At 38.4% G+C, this 20,042-nt stretch overlaps 1 protein-coding gene across 3 annotated transcripts in view; it reads left to right on the top strand.

Annotated features, from left to right (window-relative positions):
• The first annotated feature begins 4,876 nt into the window (after window positions 1-4,876).
• Window positions 4,877-20,042, top strand: part of IGSF11 (immunoglobulin superfamily member 11) — a 146,032-nt gene continuing 130,866 nt past the window's right edge. For 2 of the 3 annotated variants that reach the window (XM_057546164.1, XM_057546163.1), the window contains exon 1: window positions 4,877-5,225. In XM_057546164.1, the coding sequence (XP_057402147.1) occupies window positions 5,174-5,225 (52 nt within the window). In that variant the 5' untranslated portion in view covers window positions 4,877-5,173. The remainder of the gene's footprint in view (window positions 5,226-20,042) is intronic. The other variant, XM_028166451.2, reaches the window with a different exon arrangement.

Consider the following 20,042-nt stretch of genomic DNA (forward strand, 5'->3'; position numbering starts at 1 on the left):
GGAAAGAAATCATAAAGATCAGAGCAGAAATAAATGAAATAGAAACAAAGAAAACAATAGCAAAGATCAATAAAACTAAAAGTTGGTTCTTTGAGAAGATAAACAAAATTGATAAGCCATTAGCCAGACTCATCAAGAAAAAGAGGGAGAGGACTCAAATCAATAAAATCAGAAATGAAAAAGGAGAAGTTACAACAGACACCGCAGAAATACAAAGCATCCTAAGAGACTACTACAAGCAACTTTATGCCAATAAAATGGACAACCTGGAAGAAATGGACAAATTCTTAGAAAGGTATAAACTTCCAAGACTGAATAAGGAAGAAACAGAAAATATCAACAGACCAATCACAAGTAATGAAATTGAAACTGTGATTAAAAATCTTCCAACAAACAAAAGTCCAGGACCAGATGGCTTCACAGGTGAATTCTATCAAACATTTAGAGAAGAGCTAACACCCATCCTTCTCAAACTCTTCCAAAAAATTGCAGAAGAAGGAACACTCCCAAACTCATTCTATGAGGCCACCATCACCCTGATACCAAAACCAGACAAAGACACTACAAAAAAAGAAAATTACAGACCAATATCACTGATGAATATAGATGCAAAAATCCTCAACAAAATACTAGCAAACAGAATCCAACAACACATTAAAAGGATCATACACCACGATCAAGTGGGATTTATCCCAGGGATGCAAGGATTCTTCAATATACGCAAATCAATCAACGTGATACACCATATTAACAAATTGAAGAATAAAAACCATATGATCATCTCAATAGATGCAGAAAAAGCTTTTGACAAAATTCAACACCCATTTCTGATAAAAACTCTCCAGAAAGTGGGCATAGAGGGAACCTACCTCAACATAATAAAGGCCATATATGACAAACCCACAGCAAACATCATTCTCAATGGTGAAAAACTGAAAGCATTTCCTCTAAGATCAGGAACGAGACAAGGATGTCCACTCTCACCACTATTATTCAACATAGTTCTGGAAGTCCTAGCCACGGCAATCAGAGAAGAAAAAGAAATAAAAGGAATACAAATTGGAAAAGAAGAAGTAAAACTGTCACTGTTTGCGGATGACATGATACTATACATAGAGAATCCTAAAACTGCCACCAGAAAACTGCTAGAGCTAATTAATGAATATGGTAAAGTTGCAGGTTACAAAATTAATGCACAGAAATCTCTTGCATTCCTATACACTAATGATGAAAAATCTGAAAGAGAAATTATGGAAACACTCCCATTTACCATTGCAACAAAAAGAATAAAATACCTAGGAATAAACCTACCTAGGGAGACAAAAGACCTGTATGCAGAAAACTATAAGACACTGATGAAAGAAATTAAAGATGATACAAATAGATGGAGAGATATACCATGTTCTTGGATTGGAAGAATCAACATTGTGAAAATGAGTATACTACCCAAAGCAATCTACAGATTCAATGCAATCCCTATCAAATTACCAATGGCATTTTTTACGGAGCTAGAACAAATCATCTTAAAATTTGTATGGAGACACAAAAGACCCCGAATAGCCAAAGCAGTCTTGAGGCAAAAAAATGGAGCTGGAGGAATCAGACTCCCTGACTTCAGACTATACTACAAAGCTACAGTAATCAAGACAATATGGTACTGGCACAAAAACAGAAACATAGATCAATGGAACAAGATAGAAAGCCCAGAGATTAACCCACGCACCTATGGTCAACTAATCTATGACAAAGGAGGCAAAGATATACAATGGAGAAAAGACAGTCTCTTCAATAAGTGGTGCTGGGAAAACTGGACAGCTACATGTAAAAGAATGAAATTAGAATACTCCCTAACACCATACACAAAAATAAACTCAAAATGGATTAGAGACCTAAATATAAGACTGGACACTATAAAACTCTTAGAGGAAAACATAGGAAGAACACTCTTTGACATAAATCACAGCAAGATCTTTTTTGATCCACCTCCTAGAGTAATGGAAATAAAAACAAAAATAAACAAGTGGGACCTAATGAAACTACAAAGCTTTTGCACAGCAAAGGAAACCATAAACAAGACAAAAAGACAACCCTCAGAATGGGAGAAAATATTTGCAAATGAATCAACTGACAAAGGATTAATCTCCAAAATATATAAACAGCTCATTCAGCTCAATATCAAAGAAACAAACACCCCAATCCAAAAATGGGCAGAAGACCTAAATAGACATTTCTCCAAAGAAGACATACAGACGGCCACGAAGCACATGAAAAGATGCTCAACATCACTAATTATTAGAGAAATGCAAATCAAAACTACAATGAGGTATCACCTCACTCCTGTTAGAATGGGCATCATCAGAAAATCTACAAACAACAAATGCTGGAGAGGGTGTGGAGAAAAGGGAACCCTCTTGCACTGTTGGTGGGAATGTAAATTGATACAGCCACTATGGAGAACAATATGGAGGTTCCTTAAAAAACTAAAAATAGAATTACCATATGACCCAGCAATCCCACTACTGGGCATATACCCAGAGAAAACCGTAATTCAAAAGGACACATGCACCCGAATGTTCATTGCAGCACTATTTACAATAGCCAGGTCATGGAAGCAACCTAAATGCCCATCAACAGACGAATGGATATAGAAGTTGTGGTACATATATACAATGGAATATTACTCAGCCATAAAAAGGAACGAAATTGAGTCATTTGTTGAGACGTGGATGGATCTAGAGACTGTCATACAGAGTGAAGTAAGTCAGAAAGAGAAAAACAAATATCGTATATTAATGCATGTATGTGGATCCTAGAAAAATGGTACAGATGAGCCAGTTTGCAGGGCAGAAGTTGAGACACAGATGTAGAGAATGGACATATGGACACCAAGGGGGGAAAACTGCGGTGAGGTGGGGATGGTGGTGTGCTGAACTGGGCGATTGGGATTGACATGTATACACTGATGTGTATAAAACTGATGCCTAATAAGAACCTGCAGTATAAAAAAACAAACAAAACAACTAATACTAAACTTTCATTGGGTTATTTGTATGGAAATATGTTAATATAAATGTTTCAGACATTACATGAAATTTCTAAAAATGTTATATTTGTATTTGTATGGAAATATGTATGGAAATATGTTAATATAAATGTTTCAGACATTACATGAAATTTCTAAAAATCTTATATTTGTATTTGTATGGAAATATGTATGGAAATATGTTAATATAAATGTTTCAGACATTACAGGAAACTTCTAAAAATCTTATATGTTCTGGTATAAGGTTATAAGTAATAATCCTAGTTATTACTTTAAAATGTATATCTCAGAAATAACTAATTTTCTTGTCAACTGCATTATTATGAACTTTCATCAAATCTTTAACCATGGTCATTTTTAAGTCTTCTGTCATTTACAGACAGTTCTGGGTGTACTCTGATGATTTTGCAAGTATGTTCCTATAAAAGGGTTTCATCTTCAAGAAATTCATGGAAAAGACTCTGACAAGTACAGGTTTCTGGTAACTGACTGTACTGCTGAACTGAATGAATAAGCATTTTCAGAACTCTAATGAAAAACTGATGAACTCATAAAAGTGCTAACAAAAGATCAAGATGAAAAAAAAAAATTAATTACATGGGACTGAGTGAACTGATGAGGATGAGTATAATTTTTGTGACTTTCTGTCTGAATTAAAAAAAAAAAAATCCCACAAGGACTCAGAGGCAAAGAATATACAAATCAATTTTCACTGCAAAGTAAAGGAGCTGTTACAGTGGAGGATTACTGGACTGAATGTCAATATTATGACATAGTATGAGTGTGTTTCATGTTTGGTAATTGCAATCATTGTTGCTTTTGTTGTGGTCATCCATGTACAATGCTTGGTGTCAGTCTATTTATCTCTTGTAAAAATAAAATACAGTGTGTGTGTGTGAAAAAAAAAAAAAAAAAAAAAAAAGAAAGAGAGCAGGAACCTCATTGGAAAAGGAATGAAGATTAGGTTTTATAAGGAAAGATGTAGGTAGATATTTAAGTAAAATAATTTCAGATGCCATGAAGGTCTCTCTTCCCATCCAACCAAAGCAAGCAAGAAAGAAAAAATAGAAACCCAACCAAAGTAATCAATCACCACAATAAAAGCATCTCTATTTAACATTAAAATAAAAGCATTACTAGTTAATAAATACTTGAAATTAGTTTAAGAAAGCGATAAGGTTTAAAAGAAAAAATTTTAAATATTGTAAGTTGATATAAGTTTTACTAAAGGGTCAAGAGAGGGTGGTCTTTGATAGGAACTGGGAGTTAGGGGCATGCTACAGCCCCTACGCTCTTTTCAAGGAAGAAACGGTAGTCGGAAAAATAAAAGGTATAGGACAAACCTCATCGATTCTTAATTTTGCTAGAGTCAGGTTCTTTTGGGTTACTTAGGGTACAGAAGAAAGGATTGAGAGAAAGTGAAACGGCCAAATAGAAATCATCTGAAAACTGCGATAGAAAAGAATCTTGCCTCTTCGGACGCAGGCCGTGGTGAACTGCCTTGTGGAGCTCTCTGGCGCTCAGGACTGTCACCGCCGGTCTGGGGAGTGGTTCAGGGCGGGGGAGGGGCCCTGGCTGCGGACGAGGAGGATGCCCGCCTTCGGTCCCCAGCGCTCGTGGAGGTGTGCTGGGAGCGCGCGGTCCCGCGCACAGGTGGCCAGGGCCGCGCCAGCTGCGCGCCGCGCTCGCTCAGCGGGTGGGCCGCCAGGCGTCGCGCTGGAGCCGCGGTTGCCGGGGAGACCAAGCGGGGCGAGTGGGCGGCGCGGAGCCGAGCTGCAGCCGGGCTGCCTCCCGAGTAGCCGGGCGAGAGTTGTGGGGAGTGGCTCCCCGGGCGGCGCGAGGGGCCGGCGGGTCCTGGGGCAGCGCGAGGTGGCGGTGGAGCCGCGGGGCAAGACCGGCGAGCCCGGGTCGCGCCTGGTCGCAGCTCAGCCTCCCCGGAGCCGGACGGCGCGGGTGCCGCACTTGCCTCGTTTGCGGGTCCCACCGTCCCAGCCCCGCCGGGCGGTCTGCGGCCGGGCGGCGGGTCTGGGAGGTCCGGGCTGCCCCGAGAGCTCAGAGAGCCCGGCCCGCTCCTCCGCTGCCGCGACGAGGAGCCGGGCGGGCGGCGGGCGCGCTCCCCGCGGCCCCGGAATGACTTGTCGGGGCTCCCCTCTGGCGCCTTTGCTGCTCCTCTCTCTACACGGTGAGTAGCCCTCCCCTCCCCTCCCGGTGGGGCCTGGCGGGGCCGGCGGGCCGGGGGAGGCTGCCTGCGACGCAGACAGCCTTCTCGCCAGGGCCGGTCTTCGGAGCCCAACTTTCTCGGGGGCCATATTCGTTGCTGTCGGCCGAGGCTCCCGCGCCCACGCGGCGGCTGCTGCCCAGCCGCCCCGGTCCCCGCCCCCCGCACGGCTCAGGTGTTCCGATCCAGAGGTAACTACGCCCACCACGCGGTTACCGCCGGTCCTGAACCCGGCGCTGACTCCGACCCCGCTCTTTGCCCTTTATAGACAACGAACTCCCTTACTTACTGGGTCCAGGGAGAAACGGGATTTAGAATCGTTTCCGTTGTCAGGCGGCTGCAGGAAAACTGGAGATGCTTTTAAAATAATTTGGAAAACTTTAAATTGTAGCTTTCCCCAAACCTTTAACGAGCATATGTAGGTTATGACGGAAAATGTGGTCTTTATTTTAAAAAATAACTGCAGTGTGCTACACTAGATTAGAAAACAAGAATTTATTTATTTTTTTATAGTCTAGCTCCTTCCCCAAGGGCTTTAAATCGACTTACAAAAATACATAGGACATAGCAACGTAAGAACAAAAGAAATAAACATGTTTAATTTTCTTAACTGTCTTTAAAAAAATCTATTTAAGTTTAATTTTCTAATTTCTACTTAATCTTTCTTATATTTTATTTTCTATGAATAGTCGTCATATTTAGATCCTGATTTTCATTTTATACACTGCCCTTTCTTTTTGTGAGTGTCCTGTCCTGTGGAATCAACTTTTCTGTTCCATTTAATTGATTGTTGAGATTTACTGAGATTTATTCTGAAGGCTTTTATTTAAAAAACGGGTTAACTGATTTATGGAGTATTGTGGTTAATACAGTTTCTTTCTGGAGATATCAGTATGTTTCCCATAATTTTAGTTGAACTGATAGTGTACCCATAGATCTTGAAGTAACCTAATTTTAGCCGACTTAAATTGTACAAATTCAATTTAAGGGGTCCGTAGGAGTAATAGAAGGAAATAATCAAAATTACAGATAACTTCTCTGGACTTCAGTAGGTATATATTTAGTGATGATGTGTAGATAATAAAGTGACATCAGTATGTGCATTATGTAAACTTGTGCTTCTAAATTAATTTTGTCTGGTTACTACTTAGAGAGGGCCAACATTTTTCTCTGTCCTACTTCCTTTAGGTATGAAATAAGATAGAGTAAATGGGCTTTTAAATAATCCCTTGGACATAACTGAAACTATTATAAATATTACTATAAGAACAACTGAAATTTTTGGTAAAAAATTGGGTTGTTAACCTTTGTATATTACAATAAATGCCACCCTCTTCTTGTAAATAGCATTTGTGTATGGTTTGTTTTTGAATTGTTAGGCAATACTTTTAAAGAGTTGATGAAATTTGCAGAATCAGACTTACAAGGTCATCTGATGTGTTTCTTTTCCTTCAGCAGAACTATTCCTAAACCATACTAGGATGTTTTTAAAGACTTCCAAGGACATTTTAGCCTTCGTGGTAATCTATTCTGTAGAGGCACTTTTCACCCTCAAAAAATGTGTTCATTGGTTCAGCAAGTGTTTACTGAGTTTCCACTCTGGGCACTTGGGTGTCTGGTGGGGCAGGATGGTGGTGGAAGACAAAGATGCGCAAGAGTTTGTCCACAGCCTGTAAGGAGTTTGCGGTTTTAAAACAAGCTGTAAGCATGCACAAGAGATTTATGATACAAGGAGTATATGATGAGTGCCATTTTTTGTTGGTGATATCAAGGGAGACTTCATGGAAAAGTTTCCTTTTGATCTGGACTTTGAATGAGTAGAATTTGAATTGGCTGAGATGAGAGAGTTTGGCTTTCCTAGCCAAAGGGAGAGCCTGGCTGTAGGATATGAAGTGGAAAGTGCAGGGGCATATTCTGGAAAGGCCAGGCTTGTAGCTGCTGGAGCAGGAGATGTATATGCAAGGCACAAAGGGCTAAAAAAGTAGTAAAAGGATGGTAGAGAACGTTGAATACTGAGTTTGGGCTTTATTCAGTGGGACATGGGTAGGCCACTGATACTGTTTCCGTAAGGTGGGGAGGGGATGAGGATGAACAGCTGTTGAGTGCCCAGCATAACAGCCTCCAGGAGGGTACCATGTCCTGACTGTGTTAAGTTCTTGAACCAGTCAATGGCAAAGTTGGAGTGAATGAACTAAGGCCCATTCCTAGGACTTGCAATGTGGAATGAGGGGGAAGAGTGGATATCAGGTGGAACAAAGTTGGTTCCATTATGAAGGGAGAAAAGGGAAATGGATGCTAGATAAACAACCATTATAGCAGTGGCCACTACAATGGGAGAATGCACCAAAGGTAGAAATAGGCTTTTACATTTTTGAGAGAAAATGGTTGTCAAGAAATTTCTGTTTTAATCTCTGTGGAGTAACTTCAAAGGGAATTTGAATTGAAAAGTTGACTTCTGTATAGTTCTACCAGTGGGTTAGATATATCTAAAGCATTTCTTGTATTACTTGTGATTCCTTGAAATAGGAGGTAACCTTCCAGAATCTGAGAAAAATATATAAAAGGTGACATAAAATGAAAAGAATTATGAGCTCTGATTGTTAGCATTATGAAAAATTTATTGTAAACTCCCATTTCTTATATCTAACTTTAATTATGGAACTGTTTTGGAAGGATTCACTTTTTATAAAAATTTGTAGTTTGACCTACATGAAAGGTGACAGCCACTGGATGAACATTTTAGAGAAATTAAGTTCAGTATTCAACATGGACCACTCAGGAAGCAATTTCAATATTAAATCACCAAGCGCTTTAAAAATGTTTTGCTTAGAACTGTTGTGAGACCCAAGGTAATGATGCAGTGGATAAAGACTTTTTCCCCACAGTAACAGTATGTGGCACATTTTCAAATGTGTTTTCACACTTCGATAGTGGAAGCATTTATAATGAAAATTCTCATTTGAATCTTTGTACTTAAGCCATGTGATTTAGTGTCAAACAAAGTGATGTGCTGGTACGTAAGATTCTTTAGTTGCTCTGAGTTATACAGAACACCGGTGTGGAAGTGAAAGTTGGGAAAATTGTGGCGTTCCCCTAATTTCTCATCTAGAACTGGACTATTTAGAATAGGGATTCTGAATCTATTGTTATCTACACCAGTGGTACCAGTTTACATGTTAGGCAGTTTGAGGTAGGATTGCTGACTTTCTAGTAGTCTGATGACCTCAAGTGAACACTGTCCCCTCAATTTCCTCCTCCTTTGTTTGATGAGGACTCCCTGGCACTTACACATCCAACCCCTGTGTTCTGAGGGCAGCCTCCCACCATCTGGAGGCTCTGAAATCCTCCCTCGATCGTACTTTGAGAGAAGCTAGTTTAAGAGACGTTGTCAGTTCTTGGGTGATATTCAAAATGCCATCTGATTTGAGCTGATTTTGGTCTTAAAAGTGGAAAGTTAATTAGTTTACTTATTAGTTAAGCTGATCTTACTAAACTGGAAGGATTTCTTCCTGTTAAAGTTTGGGTAATTGATTTCCTCTCTACCTGGTTTCCTACCATGTAAGAAAGAGACTGTAGTAGTAGTTTGCCTCTGTGATGGTTTTAAAATTTCAGAAATGTGAAGTCAGTCAGTGTTTCCTAATTTTACAAATGGTAGGCTCAGTCATTGATCTGATACCAGTTCATCATTAGCATTATTGGGTACTACATAGGTGCTATATGGTGTGGCTCTGCCTCACTCGTGTGTTATAGGAAGGTCACATTTTCATAAATATCATTAATTTTTAATTTTTATAGAACAGTATTAAACCAATGCAATTTGCCAATGTGAACAAGAAGTCTATTCAATAAAAAATTCTTAGAAGTTGTCTACTTACTGGTTTCATTTATCATTTTCATCTTGGGAGAGGTAACAAACTGACAAGGTTAGATGCACACTTTTATTTAGAAAAGCATTGTGGGTAAAGAAGTTGAGATCCCAGAAGCACTGAGTTCAGGAAGTTCTTGTACCACAGAACGTTTTTTTTGGAAAATCTTCAGAGAATTAGGTTAACATTAATGGCTAATAACGATAGTGGATCAGGATTTAGGGTTGGGATAGATGGTTAAAGTATAATAGCTTTGTGGGATTGGAAATTCAATATTGTTTTTTCATGGAGGGTCACAACTATGTAATAACACAATCTGACATTGTGAATGTAACTCTAATGTAATGGGCCCACTTCTGGGCCATTCTTAAAAGACTCATTAATCCAAATTTTTTTTAAAAAATGAAAAGAAGTTTAAAATTCCATCAAAATCTGTTGAAGATCACACCAGTGGAAGCTTAAGAAATGTTCAAATTTAGAGTTTGAACTTTATCCACCTTTGCCCAAAGTCTCCCTGTTCGCAGCAGTAGCTCGTGTAAAATCTGTTCTCTCACTCCTGTTTTCTCATTAATGTTGATTCTTTTCTCTCCTCGTCCTCCCCTTCCGTTTTGGAGAATGTTACGTTCTTTTAGTAGCATCAGATTCTTCCCAGGTAAATAAATCTAGCCAGTCATAGCTCCTTCCAGTTATCCAGCTCTACCTATTCCAGGATTGACATTAAAAAAAAAAAAAAAAAACCCTGCAGCCAACCAGACAGAACCAGAAATCCCCTTAGAAGCTAGAATTGGTGGGGGTGTATGAGAGTGTGGACATAGTTCTATGCTAACAGTTTCCCCTTGTTCCATGAGGTTAACTTTATGATATAATTATGGGTGTGTATATATGTATGTATGTATGTGTGTACATTTTCCCTAAAAGACAGTACCATGCCTGGCACAGAATAAGTGCTCAGTAGATAATTGTGACTGAATGAGTGAGTGGTTACAAAAACAGGTGGTACTCCCGTGTGCTTGGAGTACCTGAAAAGAATGCTTTTTTTTATTTTAAAGAAAAAGAGAATTTCATTAAAATTTTCCTTAAGGATTTGGTTTGACTGTCAGCTTCAACTAATCTTTAAACCTTGCTGTATGTTTTGTGGAATAGAGGTGATAGAGTTCTATTTTCATAGTCTTTTCAAATTCTATGATTTTAGAAGTTTATTTAGAAATGCTGTATTCACATATCTTTTAAAATTGATTCTTAGCTTATCTTTAATCCTAAAACTTTGAAGGTGTCCATCTTGAGATATTTTTTTCCTAAGGAATTTCTGAAGGTTTTGCTCCATGTAGTGAAGAATGATGTTGGACTTCCGGGAATCCATTTAGAACCTCGAAGTTTCCCATTTATGTCACTGGTATTCTTAGTCCTGAGGGCCTGTGTGTTAGAACTAGTCTCCCAAGAATGGAGATAATTAAAATCACTCCTCATGTGATCTAAGCCCTCTCTCCTCCTCCCCACATCATGTGTACAAAGTACTAGAGAAGCTTTTTTAGAAATAGGAGCATTAACTCAGTCAGCCTCATGTGGGAGGCGTTATAACCTCCTCCTGGTGGAGATTGCTAGTTGTCTTCCCCGCCCATTCCCTTTCCATCCTTTGAAGGCTATGTATTTCCAGCCATAGTTTCTTCCAGCTGTGATTCATTCCTTTATGGACCATCCTCTCAGTCTGCAGTGATGTTTATAGCTCTCAAAATGTCCAAAGTCTTCTACTAATCATAACTGCAACCTCAACAGTGTGCTTGCAGATGCCTTATGTATCATCATCATTTTTTTTTTTAACATCTTTATTAGGGTATAATTGCTTTACAATGGTGTGTTAGTTTCTGCTTTATAACAAAGTGAATCAGCTATACATATACATATATCCCCATATCTCCTCCCTCTTGCATCTCCCTCCCATCCTCCCTATCCCACCCCTCTAGGTGGTCACAAAGCACCGAGCTGATCTCCCTGTGCTATGTGACTGCTTCCCACTAGCTATCTGCTTTACATTTGGTAGTGTATATATGTCCATGCCACTCTCTCACTTCGTCCCAGCTTACCCTTCCCCCTCACCATGTCCTCAAGTCCATTCTCTACATCTTGCGTCTTTATTCCTGTCCTGCCCCTAGGTTCTTCAGAACCTTTTTTTTTTTTAGATTCCATATATGTGTGTTAGCATATGGAATTTGTTTTTCTCTTTCTGACTTACTTCACTCTGTATGACAGACTCTAGGTCCACTCACCTCACTAAAAATAACTCAATTTCGTTTCTTTTTATGGCTGAGTAATATTCCATTGTATATATGTGCCACGTCTTCTTTATCCATTCATCTGTCGGTGGACACTTAGGTTGCTTCCATGTCCTGGCTATTGTAAATAGTGCTGCAATGAACATTGTGGTACATGACTCTTTTTGAATTATGGTTTTCTCAGGGTATATGTCCAGTAGTGGGATTGCTGGGTCATATAGTAGTTCTATTTTTAGTTTTTTAAGGAACCTCCATACTGTTCTCCATAGTGGCTGTATCAATTTACATTCCCACCAACAGTGCAAGAGGGTTCCCTTTTCTCCACACCCTCTCCAGCATTTATTGTTTGTAGATTTTTTGATGATGGCCATTCTGACTGGTGTGAGGTGATACCTCATTGTAGTTTTGATTTGCATTTCTCTAATGATTAGTGATGTTGAGCATCCTTTCATGTGTTTGTTGGCAATCATATATCTTCTTTGGAGAAATGTCTATTTAGGTCTTCTGCCCATTTTTGGATTGGGTTGTTTGTTTTTTTGATATTGAGCTGCATGAGCTGCTTGTAAATTTTGGAGATTAATTCTTTGTCAGTTGCTTCATTTGCAAATATTTTCTCCCATTCTGAGAGTTGTCTTTTTGTCTTATTTATGTTTTCCTTTGCTGTGCAAAAGCTTTTAAGTTTCATTAGGTCCCATTTGTTTATTTTTGTTTTTATTTCCATTTCTCTAGGAGGTGGGTCAAAAAGGATCTTGCTGTGATTTATGTCATAGAGGGTTCTGCCTATGTTTTCCTCTAAGAGTTTGATAGTGTCTGGCCTTACATTTAGGTCTTTAATCCATTTTGAGTTTATTTTTGTATATGGTGTTAGGGAGTGTTCTAATTTCATTCTTTTACATGTAGCTGTCCAGTTTTCCCAGCACCACTTATTGAAGAGGCTTTCTTTTCTCCATTGTATATTCTTGCCTCCTTTTTCAAAGATAAGGTGACCATATGTGTGTGGCTTTATCTCTGGGCTTTCTATCCTGTTCCATTGATCTATATTTCTGTTTTTGTGCCAGTACCATACTGTCTTGATTACTGTAGCTTTGTAGTATAGTCTGAAGCCTGGTAGCCTGATTCCTCCAGCTCCATTTTTCTTTCTCAAGATTGCTTTGGCTATTCGGGGTCTTTCACATCATCATTTAAGTATCATCAATTTTAAGTATCATTATACTAATCTTTGTTTCTTTGGACCATGCCCATCACTATCAGTTATACAACTTTTAACAGCCCCCGTTGGTCAAGTTCATTTGCCAGAACACAAAATACGTGGCAAAAAGAGAGGCTGAGGTGTAGTGAACATCGCTTGTGGCAGAACATATTCAAATCAGGCTAACATTTTATGCTTTCATTGGCTGAGAAAGTTTGTAGTACAGTTCACTTAGGTGTACTGCCCACATATAAGTACAGATTGCTATACTTGCACTTGTTGGCCAAGACTTAAGGCAGTATGAAGAACACATGAAAAATGTGTTAACAGTACACTGCAAAGATTCTCAAACTTTTTGGCGTTAAAGATTATTGGGACCTTAATGATTATAGAGGACCAGAAGAGCTTTTGTTTATGTGGGTATGACTATCAATATTTACCATATTAGAAACTAAAAGTGAGAAAATTAAAAAATATATATTAATCAATTTAAAAACAACAATAATATATGAATTATATGTTGACATAGTATATTTCTATGACAAGTAAGAATTTTTCCAAAACCAAAAAATATGAGCAAGAAGAGTGGCATTGTTTTACATTTTTGGAAAACTCTTAAATGTCTGGCTCATTAGAAGACAGCTGGATTCTCCTGTCTGCTTCTGTATTCAGTTTATTATGATATGTTGTCTTGGTTTGGTTGAACTATATGAAGAATATCTGGCCTCACACAACTATGTATTTGGAAAAGGAAGGAGTATTTTGATAGCATTTTAAGATAATTTTGGTTATTCTTCTTTGATATTCTACCAAAACACTTTAAGTGGTAGTATCTTAAAGACTGGTTGCAATGAAGAATCAGAAACCATATCAATAAACATTTCTTACTCTATTATATTAAAGTCCACTTTAATTGATATTAAATATTGTACTTTAAATGGATCTTTTACTCATGCGTGATTTTTTTGTAACATTATTAATTGATTATTCAGTTGAATAATTATTCGGTTGAATAATAATATTCAGAAAATATTGGTTCACTTATGCAGACCTTACAAATGTTGACATGTATTACATTTTATAAAATGTAAAAAAAAATCACGTGTTAATATCACCATTGATCTCACCAGAACAGCCTTTAAGTATTGCGAAGCCATTAAGCTCACAATGGCAAATTCAAGCTTTCCAAATTTTAATATTTACTCAAATTTTGTCTTTGGCAACAAACAGTTATCAGTTATTTCCCTTGAAGTGATAGTCTTACTTTGTTCAATTTTGAGGCAGTGTCATCCGGGTACCTAAGTCTGAATGATTAGTCTGTCAGTTGTTCTTTCAAGTACAAGTCCTGATCCATGGAAAAAGCGAATAGTTGAGTTAGCCTTGAGCTCCAGCAGCTGCCCCAGTGCTTCTCCTTGGGATACCATTTGGCTCTGGTAGCCACATATGGGATTCATGTTTCATTCTGCCCGTTCGGTCACACAGAATATTAGAAAAGGTCAAGATGTAATGAAACTGCTGTTGTTGCTTCACAAAGACATTTTTTAAAAACTGGTTTTCCTTTTTTAACTGTGAGAGCGTGATGGTGATGACTACAATAACTTCTCCCACGGTTTCGTGACAGTGGCTTGACTTGTGCCAAGGCACCAGCAGTTTTACCCACCACTGCTTCTGCACCATCCATGCAAATGTTAACTCAGGCAAAGAGGCAGATAACACTTTACCATTATTAAGAAAAAAGCTTTTACCTCATGGACTTTCTGACAGGATCTGGGAGACCCCCGTGGGTCCGTGGACTAGACTTGAAATGCTGGTGTACTGTAATGGGATGTTAGTTTCTTTTTTTTTGAAAAGTGTTTTAGAGACAAATAGCCACACAATTATTCTATGTTATGGGGGATGGCATTAAATGGAGTATGCATGCATTTAAAAAAAAATAATAAACTCATTTAAAATTCTTTATTTTTGTATGATAATTTTTTAAATCATAAAAGTAACATATCCTAAAAATTCAGACAATGCAGAAGTGTTTAAGAATTGACTCAAACCCACCTCCACCCACCGAATTCTCTGCTTTTACTGTGCATTGTTCTGGACCTTCCTTTAATCACAAAGTCTGCATGCACATATAATTTTTTTTAAAAAATAAATAATGCCATAAATACTGTTCTGCAACTTATTTTTAAAACATAACAATTTAATATGGGTATCTTACCACATCTGTTACATGGATCTACCTCATTCTTTTTAGTGACCATTTAGTATTTCACAGCATGTATATACTGTAATTTATTTAGCTGTTTCCCCATTATTGGATATTTGTGTTGTTTCTGATTTCTTGTTATTAATGATGTAGTAAACATCTTTGTACATATAACCTATAAATTTGTGTAGGTATTTTTATAGTCTAGGTTGCCCAAAATGGAATGTTTTGGATGTACACATTTAGCATTTGGGGGGAGACGTGCATTGTGTAAAAGTTCATGGGTTTGTATAGTCAGACAGGTTGGGTTTGAATTCCTGACTTATTTATTTGTTCTGTGACTTTGGGAGTGGTATGATGTCCTGAGCTTGAGTCTGATTATCTTGTATCAGTGCGTTGAGAAGTACTAAATTAAATTAAATGACACATCTCTCAACTGTCTAGCATAGTGCCTGGCATGTAGAAAATGCTTGGTTAGTAACAGTTACTGTTATAAGGATTGCTAAGCCCCAGCTTGAGTCAGGAGGCAAGAGTTGTATCCAGGGTTGTCAATGGAGGTGTGACCTGGGGCACATGATACAGCTGTACAGGCCTGCTTTCATCTGCAAAATGAGGGATTAGGTAGGGTAATCTCCTCTTCTTTTCCAGCTCTGTGATCTCATGATTCTTTAACTTGGCTTCCAAGTATTGAGAATATTGGCAATAAAATAAGCTGGAGATAATATATGACTGGTGTTCACATATTTATAAAACTTTTCCTAAAATAGTTACATGACTTTCCTCTCCCTCTCCCCCATCAATATAATGAGACTTCATGGTGATATCTGTTCTAGGAATTAAACCCATCTTCATCTGTTGTAGAAACTTTATAAAAAGTGGTTTCAAATATAAAGAATTATATTTTAAAATTAATTTCTGTTCACTTTGACTCAGGCTATGTACATACATCTTTATTTTCTTAAATCCTTTATAGCATAGATAGGTATCGTGTGTGTCAGGAGAGTGTCAGTTGTGAACAGGCTTTAAATGTGACAGAAAAACGTTTTGCCACAATCACTGTATCCAGGTCCTTTAAACTGATTTTTAGGACCTTTCTCTGCTTTTATCTCATAATGACTTTTCTTGGTCTAAGCCAGGCATAGGTGTGAAAATTTATCTATACTGGGTTACATGATGAATATAGACACTTTAGTAGTGCTGCTGTTGATTAAAGGTGAAAAGCCTGTGAGCTTTTAAAAAACAATGGGTTTTAGTTAGGGAGGTAGTGATAAAAGCTTTGGAGAGGTGTGGTTGGACACATCTTAATTCTGACGTATGTCATTGATAGTGTTTCCCAGCTGTTCTTTGTGCATTTTCATGAAAGAGAATGTTTTTATACAAAGCCAGGTGGTCTCCCAAACGGACAGTTAGTCACATTGGCAGAACTTTCAAATTAATTCTGAGATTCATAAACTCACTGCCTACTGTGTTTTCTTGGTAAGTGTGGTTTGTCTTCAGATCATTAAATTTTTCCTGAAACTGAAACACACTAGTAGAGAAGGTTCTTGAGGTTTGTACTCCAAAGTAGTTATAGAAACTTAAATATGATTCATTTTCATGAAAATATTTTCTGAAAATGTGACTTTTAATTCTTCCTAATTCATGATTTCATTGTCCTCAGAGCAAGACATGTTTCAGTTGCCCTTTGATATCTCCAGTTTCCGTGTTAACATTTGCACTTCTTTGGACAAATGAATTGTGCTCTTGCCTCCTCCCTCCCTGGTTACTTCAAATTCAGGGGGTTGAGTTGTCTTTCTCATTAATAAGAAAGTGCAATGTTGTGAGCCACTGGGAGCTGGACCAGTAAGGTCTCTTAGAGCCCTTTAATTCCGTAATGTCCTTGATCTGATGAAGCCGCTCAGTAAATCTCTTCACAATTTCCACCACCAAGCCATCTGCCTGCATTGAAATAAATCAAATCTGCTTATTCCGTCAACGTCTAACGAATATTCTATAAACTGATGATGATGACCATGAACACGAAAATAATTTGCAATCTTGAGCACTTCCTCTTGAATTCTCATCTCAGATTCTCTTGACATAGTGGAAGTCGGCCTGCCAGCTTTCTCTTTGACTTGAGAAAGAGGGTAATGCAGCCCTTTCCCCGACTCCTTGTGGTGTAGTTATCCCAGGTACAGTGAGTGCACTTCTTCAGCTTTTCCACATTCAGATTAAACTTCACAAAACCTTTACTTGCCTTTCTACTTCATATATGCTTGCTAATATGTAAACACACACATAGTTATCTAATTTTATATGCGGCAGTTTGCATATATACATGTGTGATGTGTGTGTGTATATATATATACACACACACACACACACATACACACGCATATATTTATAATTAAATCTCAGGCAGACTGATTTTATGTGTGGCCCAAGCTTCTGATGTTGTCCAGACTTTGGAGACTGTGGCAGTCATGCTGTACAAGTGCATGATCCCATGGCCTGTGCCTCGGCAAAAATAATTCATTTTTTTCACACCTGACACCACCGAATCTAAACCATTTCTTCTCAGCGTTCTTAATTTCTTGCTCTCCTTTCTTTCCTCACCACCTTCCTTAATTTATATCCTTATCATTTTAAGTTTACAGTATTCTGACAGTTTTCTAGCGGGTTTTTATTTCACCTTTCTTCTCTTTGATCCATCCTTTCTTCTCTGCCAGGTTGCTTTTCTGTCAAACACTGTTTTCATTATATTTCTCCCTTCCATCAACAGCAATAACAACCGCAAACTCCGAAAATCTTTAGTAGTTACTCAGCCTTTTCCTTTATGGAACTAAGTTTACAGTAGCTTCCCACTTTCTTCTGACATGTTCCTGCTGCCTTTCTAGAATTTATACGTTGTTCAGTCCACTGAAGAACGATGACATACAGAGTTATTTTTTGGATTATATTTCAAAGTTGCTAAACTTATTAGAAAAGAGAATAGTGACCAGGACAGTGTAATGTACACAAAAATAGTGTAGAAATATTGAGTACTACTTAGTGAATTATCGTAAGTCATATACTTAGGTAACCACCATCTAGATCCAGTGGCGTGCATTGCCCACACCCAATAGCCCTGAAAGACCGTCTCAATCATCCTACCATTCCCTGCTCCCCAAAGGTAACCACTTTTTAAACAAAATGTTTTGAAGTATAGTTGATTTACAATGTTGTGTTAATTTCTGCCATACAGCAAAGTGATTCAGTTATGCACGCATATACGTTTTCATATTCTTTTCCATTATGGTTGATCACAGGATATGGAATATAGTTCCCTGTGCTATACAGTAGGACCATGTTGTTTATCCATCCTATATAGAATAGTTTGTATCTGTGAATCCCAAACTCCCAGTCCTTCCCTCTCCCATCCCCCATCCCCCTTGGCAACCACAAGTCTGTTCTCTATGTCTGTGAGTCTGTTTCTGTTGTGTAGATATGTTCATTTGTGTCGTATTTTAGATTCCACATATAAATGATATCATATGGTATTTGTTTTTCTCTTTCTGACTTTGCTTAGTATGATGCTCTCTAGGTGCATCCATATTGCTGCAAATGGCATGATTTCATTCCTTTTTATGGCTGAGTAACACTCCATTGTATCTATACCACGTCTTTTTTATCCATTTATCTGTCGATGGGCATTTAGGTTGTTTTCATGTCTTGGCTATTTTGAATAGTGCTGCTATGAACATAGGGTTGCATGTATTTTTTAAAATTATAGTTTTGTCTGAGAATATGCCTAGGAGTCGGATTGCTGGATCATATGGCAACCCTATTTTTAGTTTTTTGAGGAACCGCCATACTGTTTTCCATAGTGGCTGTATCAATTTATATTCCCACCAGAAGTGTAGGAGGGTTCCGTTTTCTCCATATCCTCTCCAGCATTTATTATTTGTCGACTTTTTAATGATGGCCATTCTGACTGGTGTGAGGTGGTACCTCATTGTAGTTTTGATTTGCATTTCTCTAATAATTAGTGATGGTGAGCATCTTTTCATGTGTTTATTGGCCATCTGTATGTCTTCTTTGGAGAAATGTCTGTTTAGGTCTTCTGCCCATTTTTTGATTGAGTTATTTCTTTTGTTATTGGGTTGCATGAGCTGTTTGTATATTTTGGAAATTAAGCCCTTGTTGGTCACATCATTTGCAAATATTTTCTCCCATTCCATAGGTTGTCTTTTCATTTTGTTTATGGTTTCCTTTGCTGTGCAAAAGCTTATAAATTTGATTAGGTCCCATTTGTTTATTTTTTGCTTTTATTTCTTTTTTTTTTAAATTTTATTTATTTATTTATTTATTTATTTATTTATGGCTGTGTTGGGTGTTCGTTTCTGTGCGAGGGCTTTCTCTAGTTGCGGCAAGTGGGGGCACCTCTTCATCGCGGTGCGCGGGCCTCTCACTATCGCGACCTCTCTTGTTGCGGAGCACAGGCTCCAGACGCGCAGGCTCAGTAATTGTGGCTCATGGGCCTAGTCGCTCCGTGGCATGTGGAATCCTCCCAGACCAGGGCTCGAACCCGTGTTCCCTGCATCGGCAGGCAGACTCCCAACCACTGCGCCACCAGGGAAGCCCCTATTTCATTTTTTATTTTTTAAAATTAAAAAAAAAAAATTATTTATTTATTTATTTATTTTTGGCTGAGTTGGGTCTTTGTTGCTGTGCGTGGGCTTTCTCTAGTCGCGGCAAGTGGGGGCTACTCTTCGTTGCAGTGTGTGGGCTTCTCATTGCGGTGGCTTCTCTTGTTGTGGAGCATGGGCTCTAGGCGTGCGGGCTTCAGTAGTTGTGGCTCGCGGGCTCTAGAGTGCAGGCTCAGTAGTTGTGGCGCACTGGCTTAGTTGCTCCACGACATGTGGGGTCTTACCGGACCAGGGCTCGAACCTGTGTTCCCTGCATTGGCAGGTGGATTCTTAACCACTGCGCCACCAGGGAAGCCCTGCTTTTATTTCTGTTGCCTTGGGAGACTGACAAAGGTAACCACTTTTTGACTTCTAATACCAGAAATTAGTTTGTTTTTGAAATTTATATAAATAGAACAATCCATATTCATTATGCATTCTTTTGTGTCTGGCTTTGAAAATTCAACGTTGTTTATGTGATTTATCCACGTTGCTACATGTAGCTATAATTTCTTCATCTTCATTACAGTATAGCATTTCAGTGTATGAATACACCATGGTATCGATTTATCCATCCTACTACTCATAGACATTTGGTGGTTTCTGGTTT

This window comes from Balaenoptera acutorostrata, chromosome 4, assembly GCF_949987535.1.
Source record: "Balaenoptera acutorostrata chromosome 4, mBalAcu1.1, whole genome shotgun sequence".
Taxonomy (NCBI): domain Eukaryota; kingdom Metazoa; phylum Chordata; class Mammalia; order Artiodactyla; family Balaenopteridae; genus Balaenoptera; species Balaenoptera acutorostrata.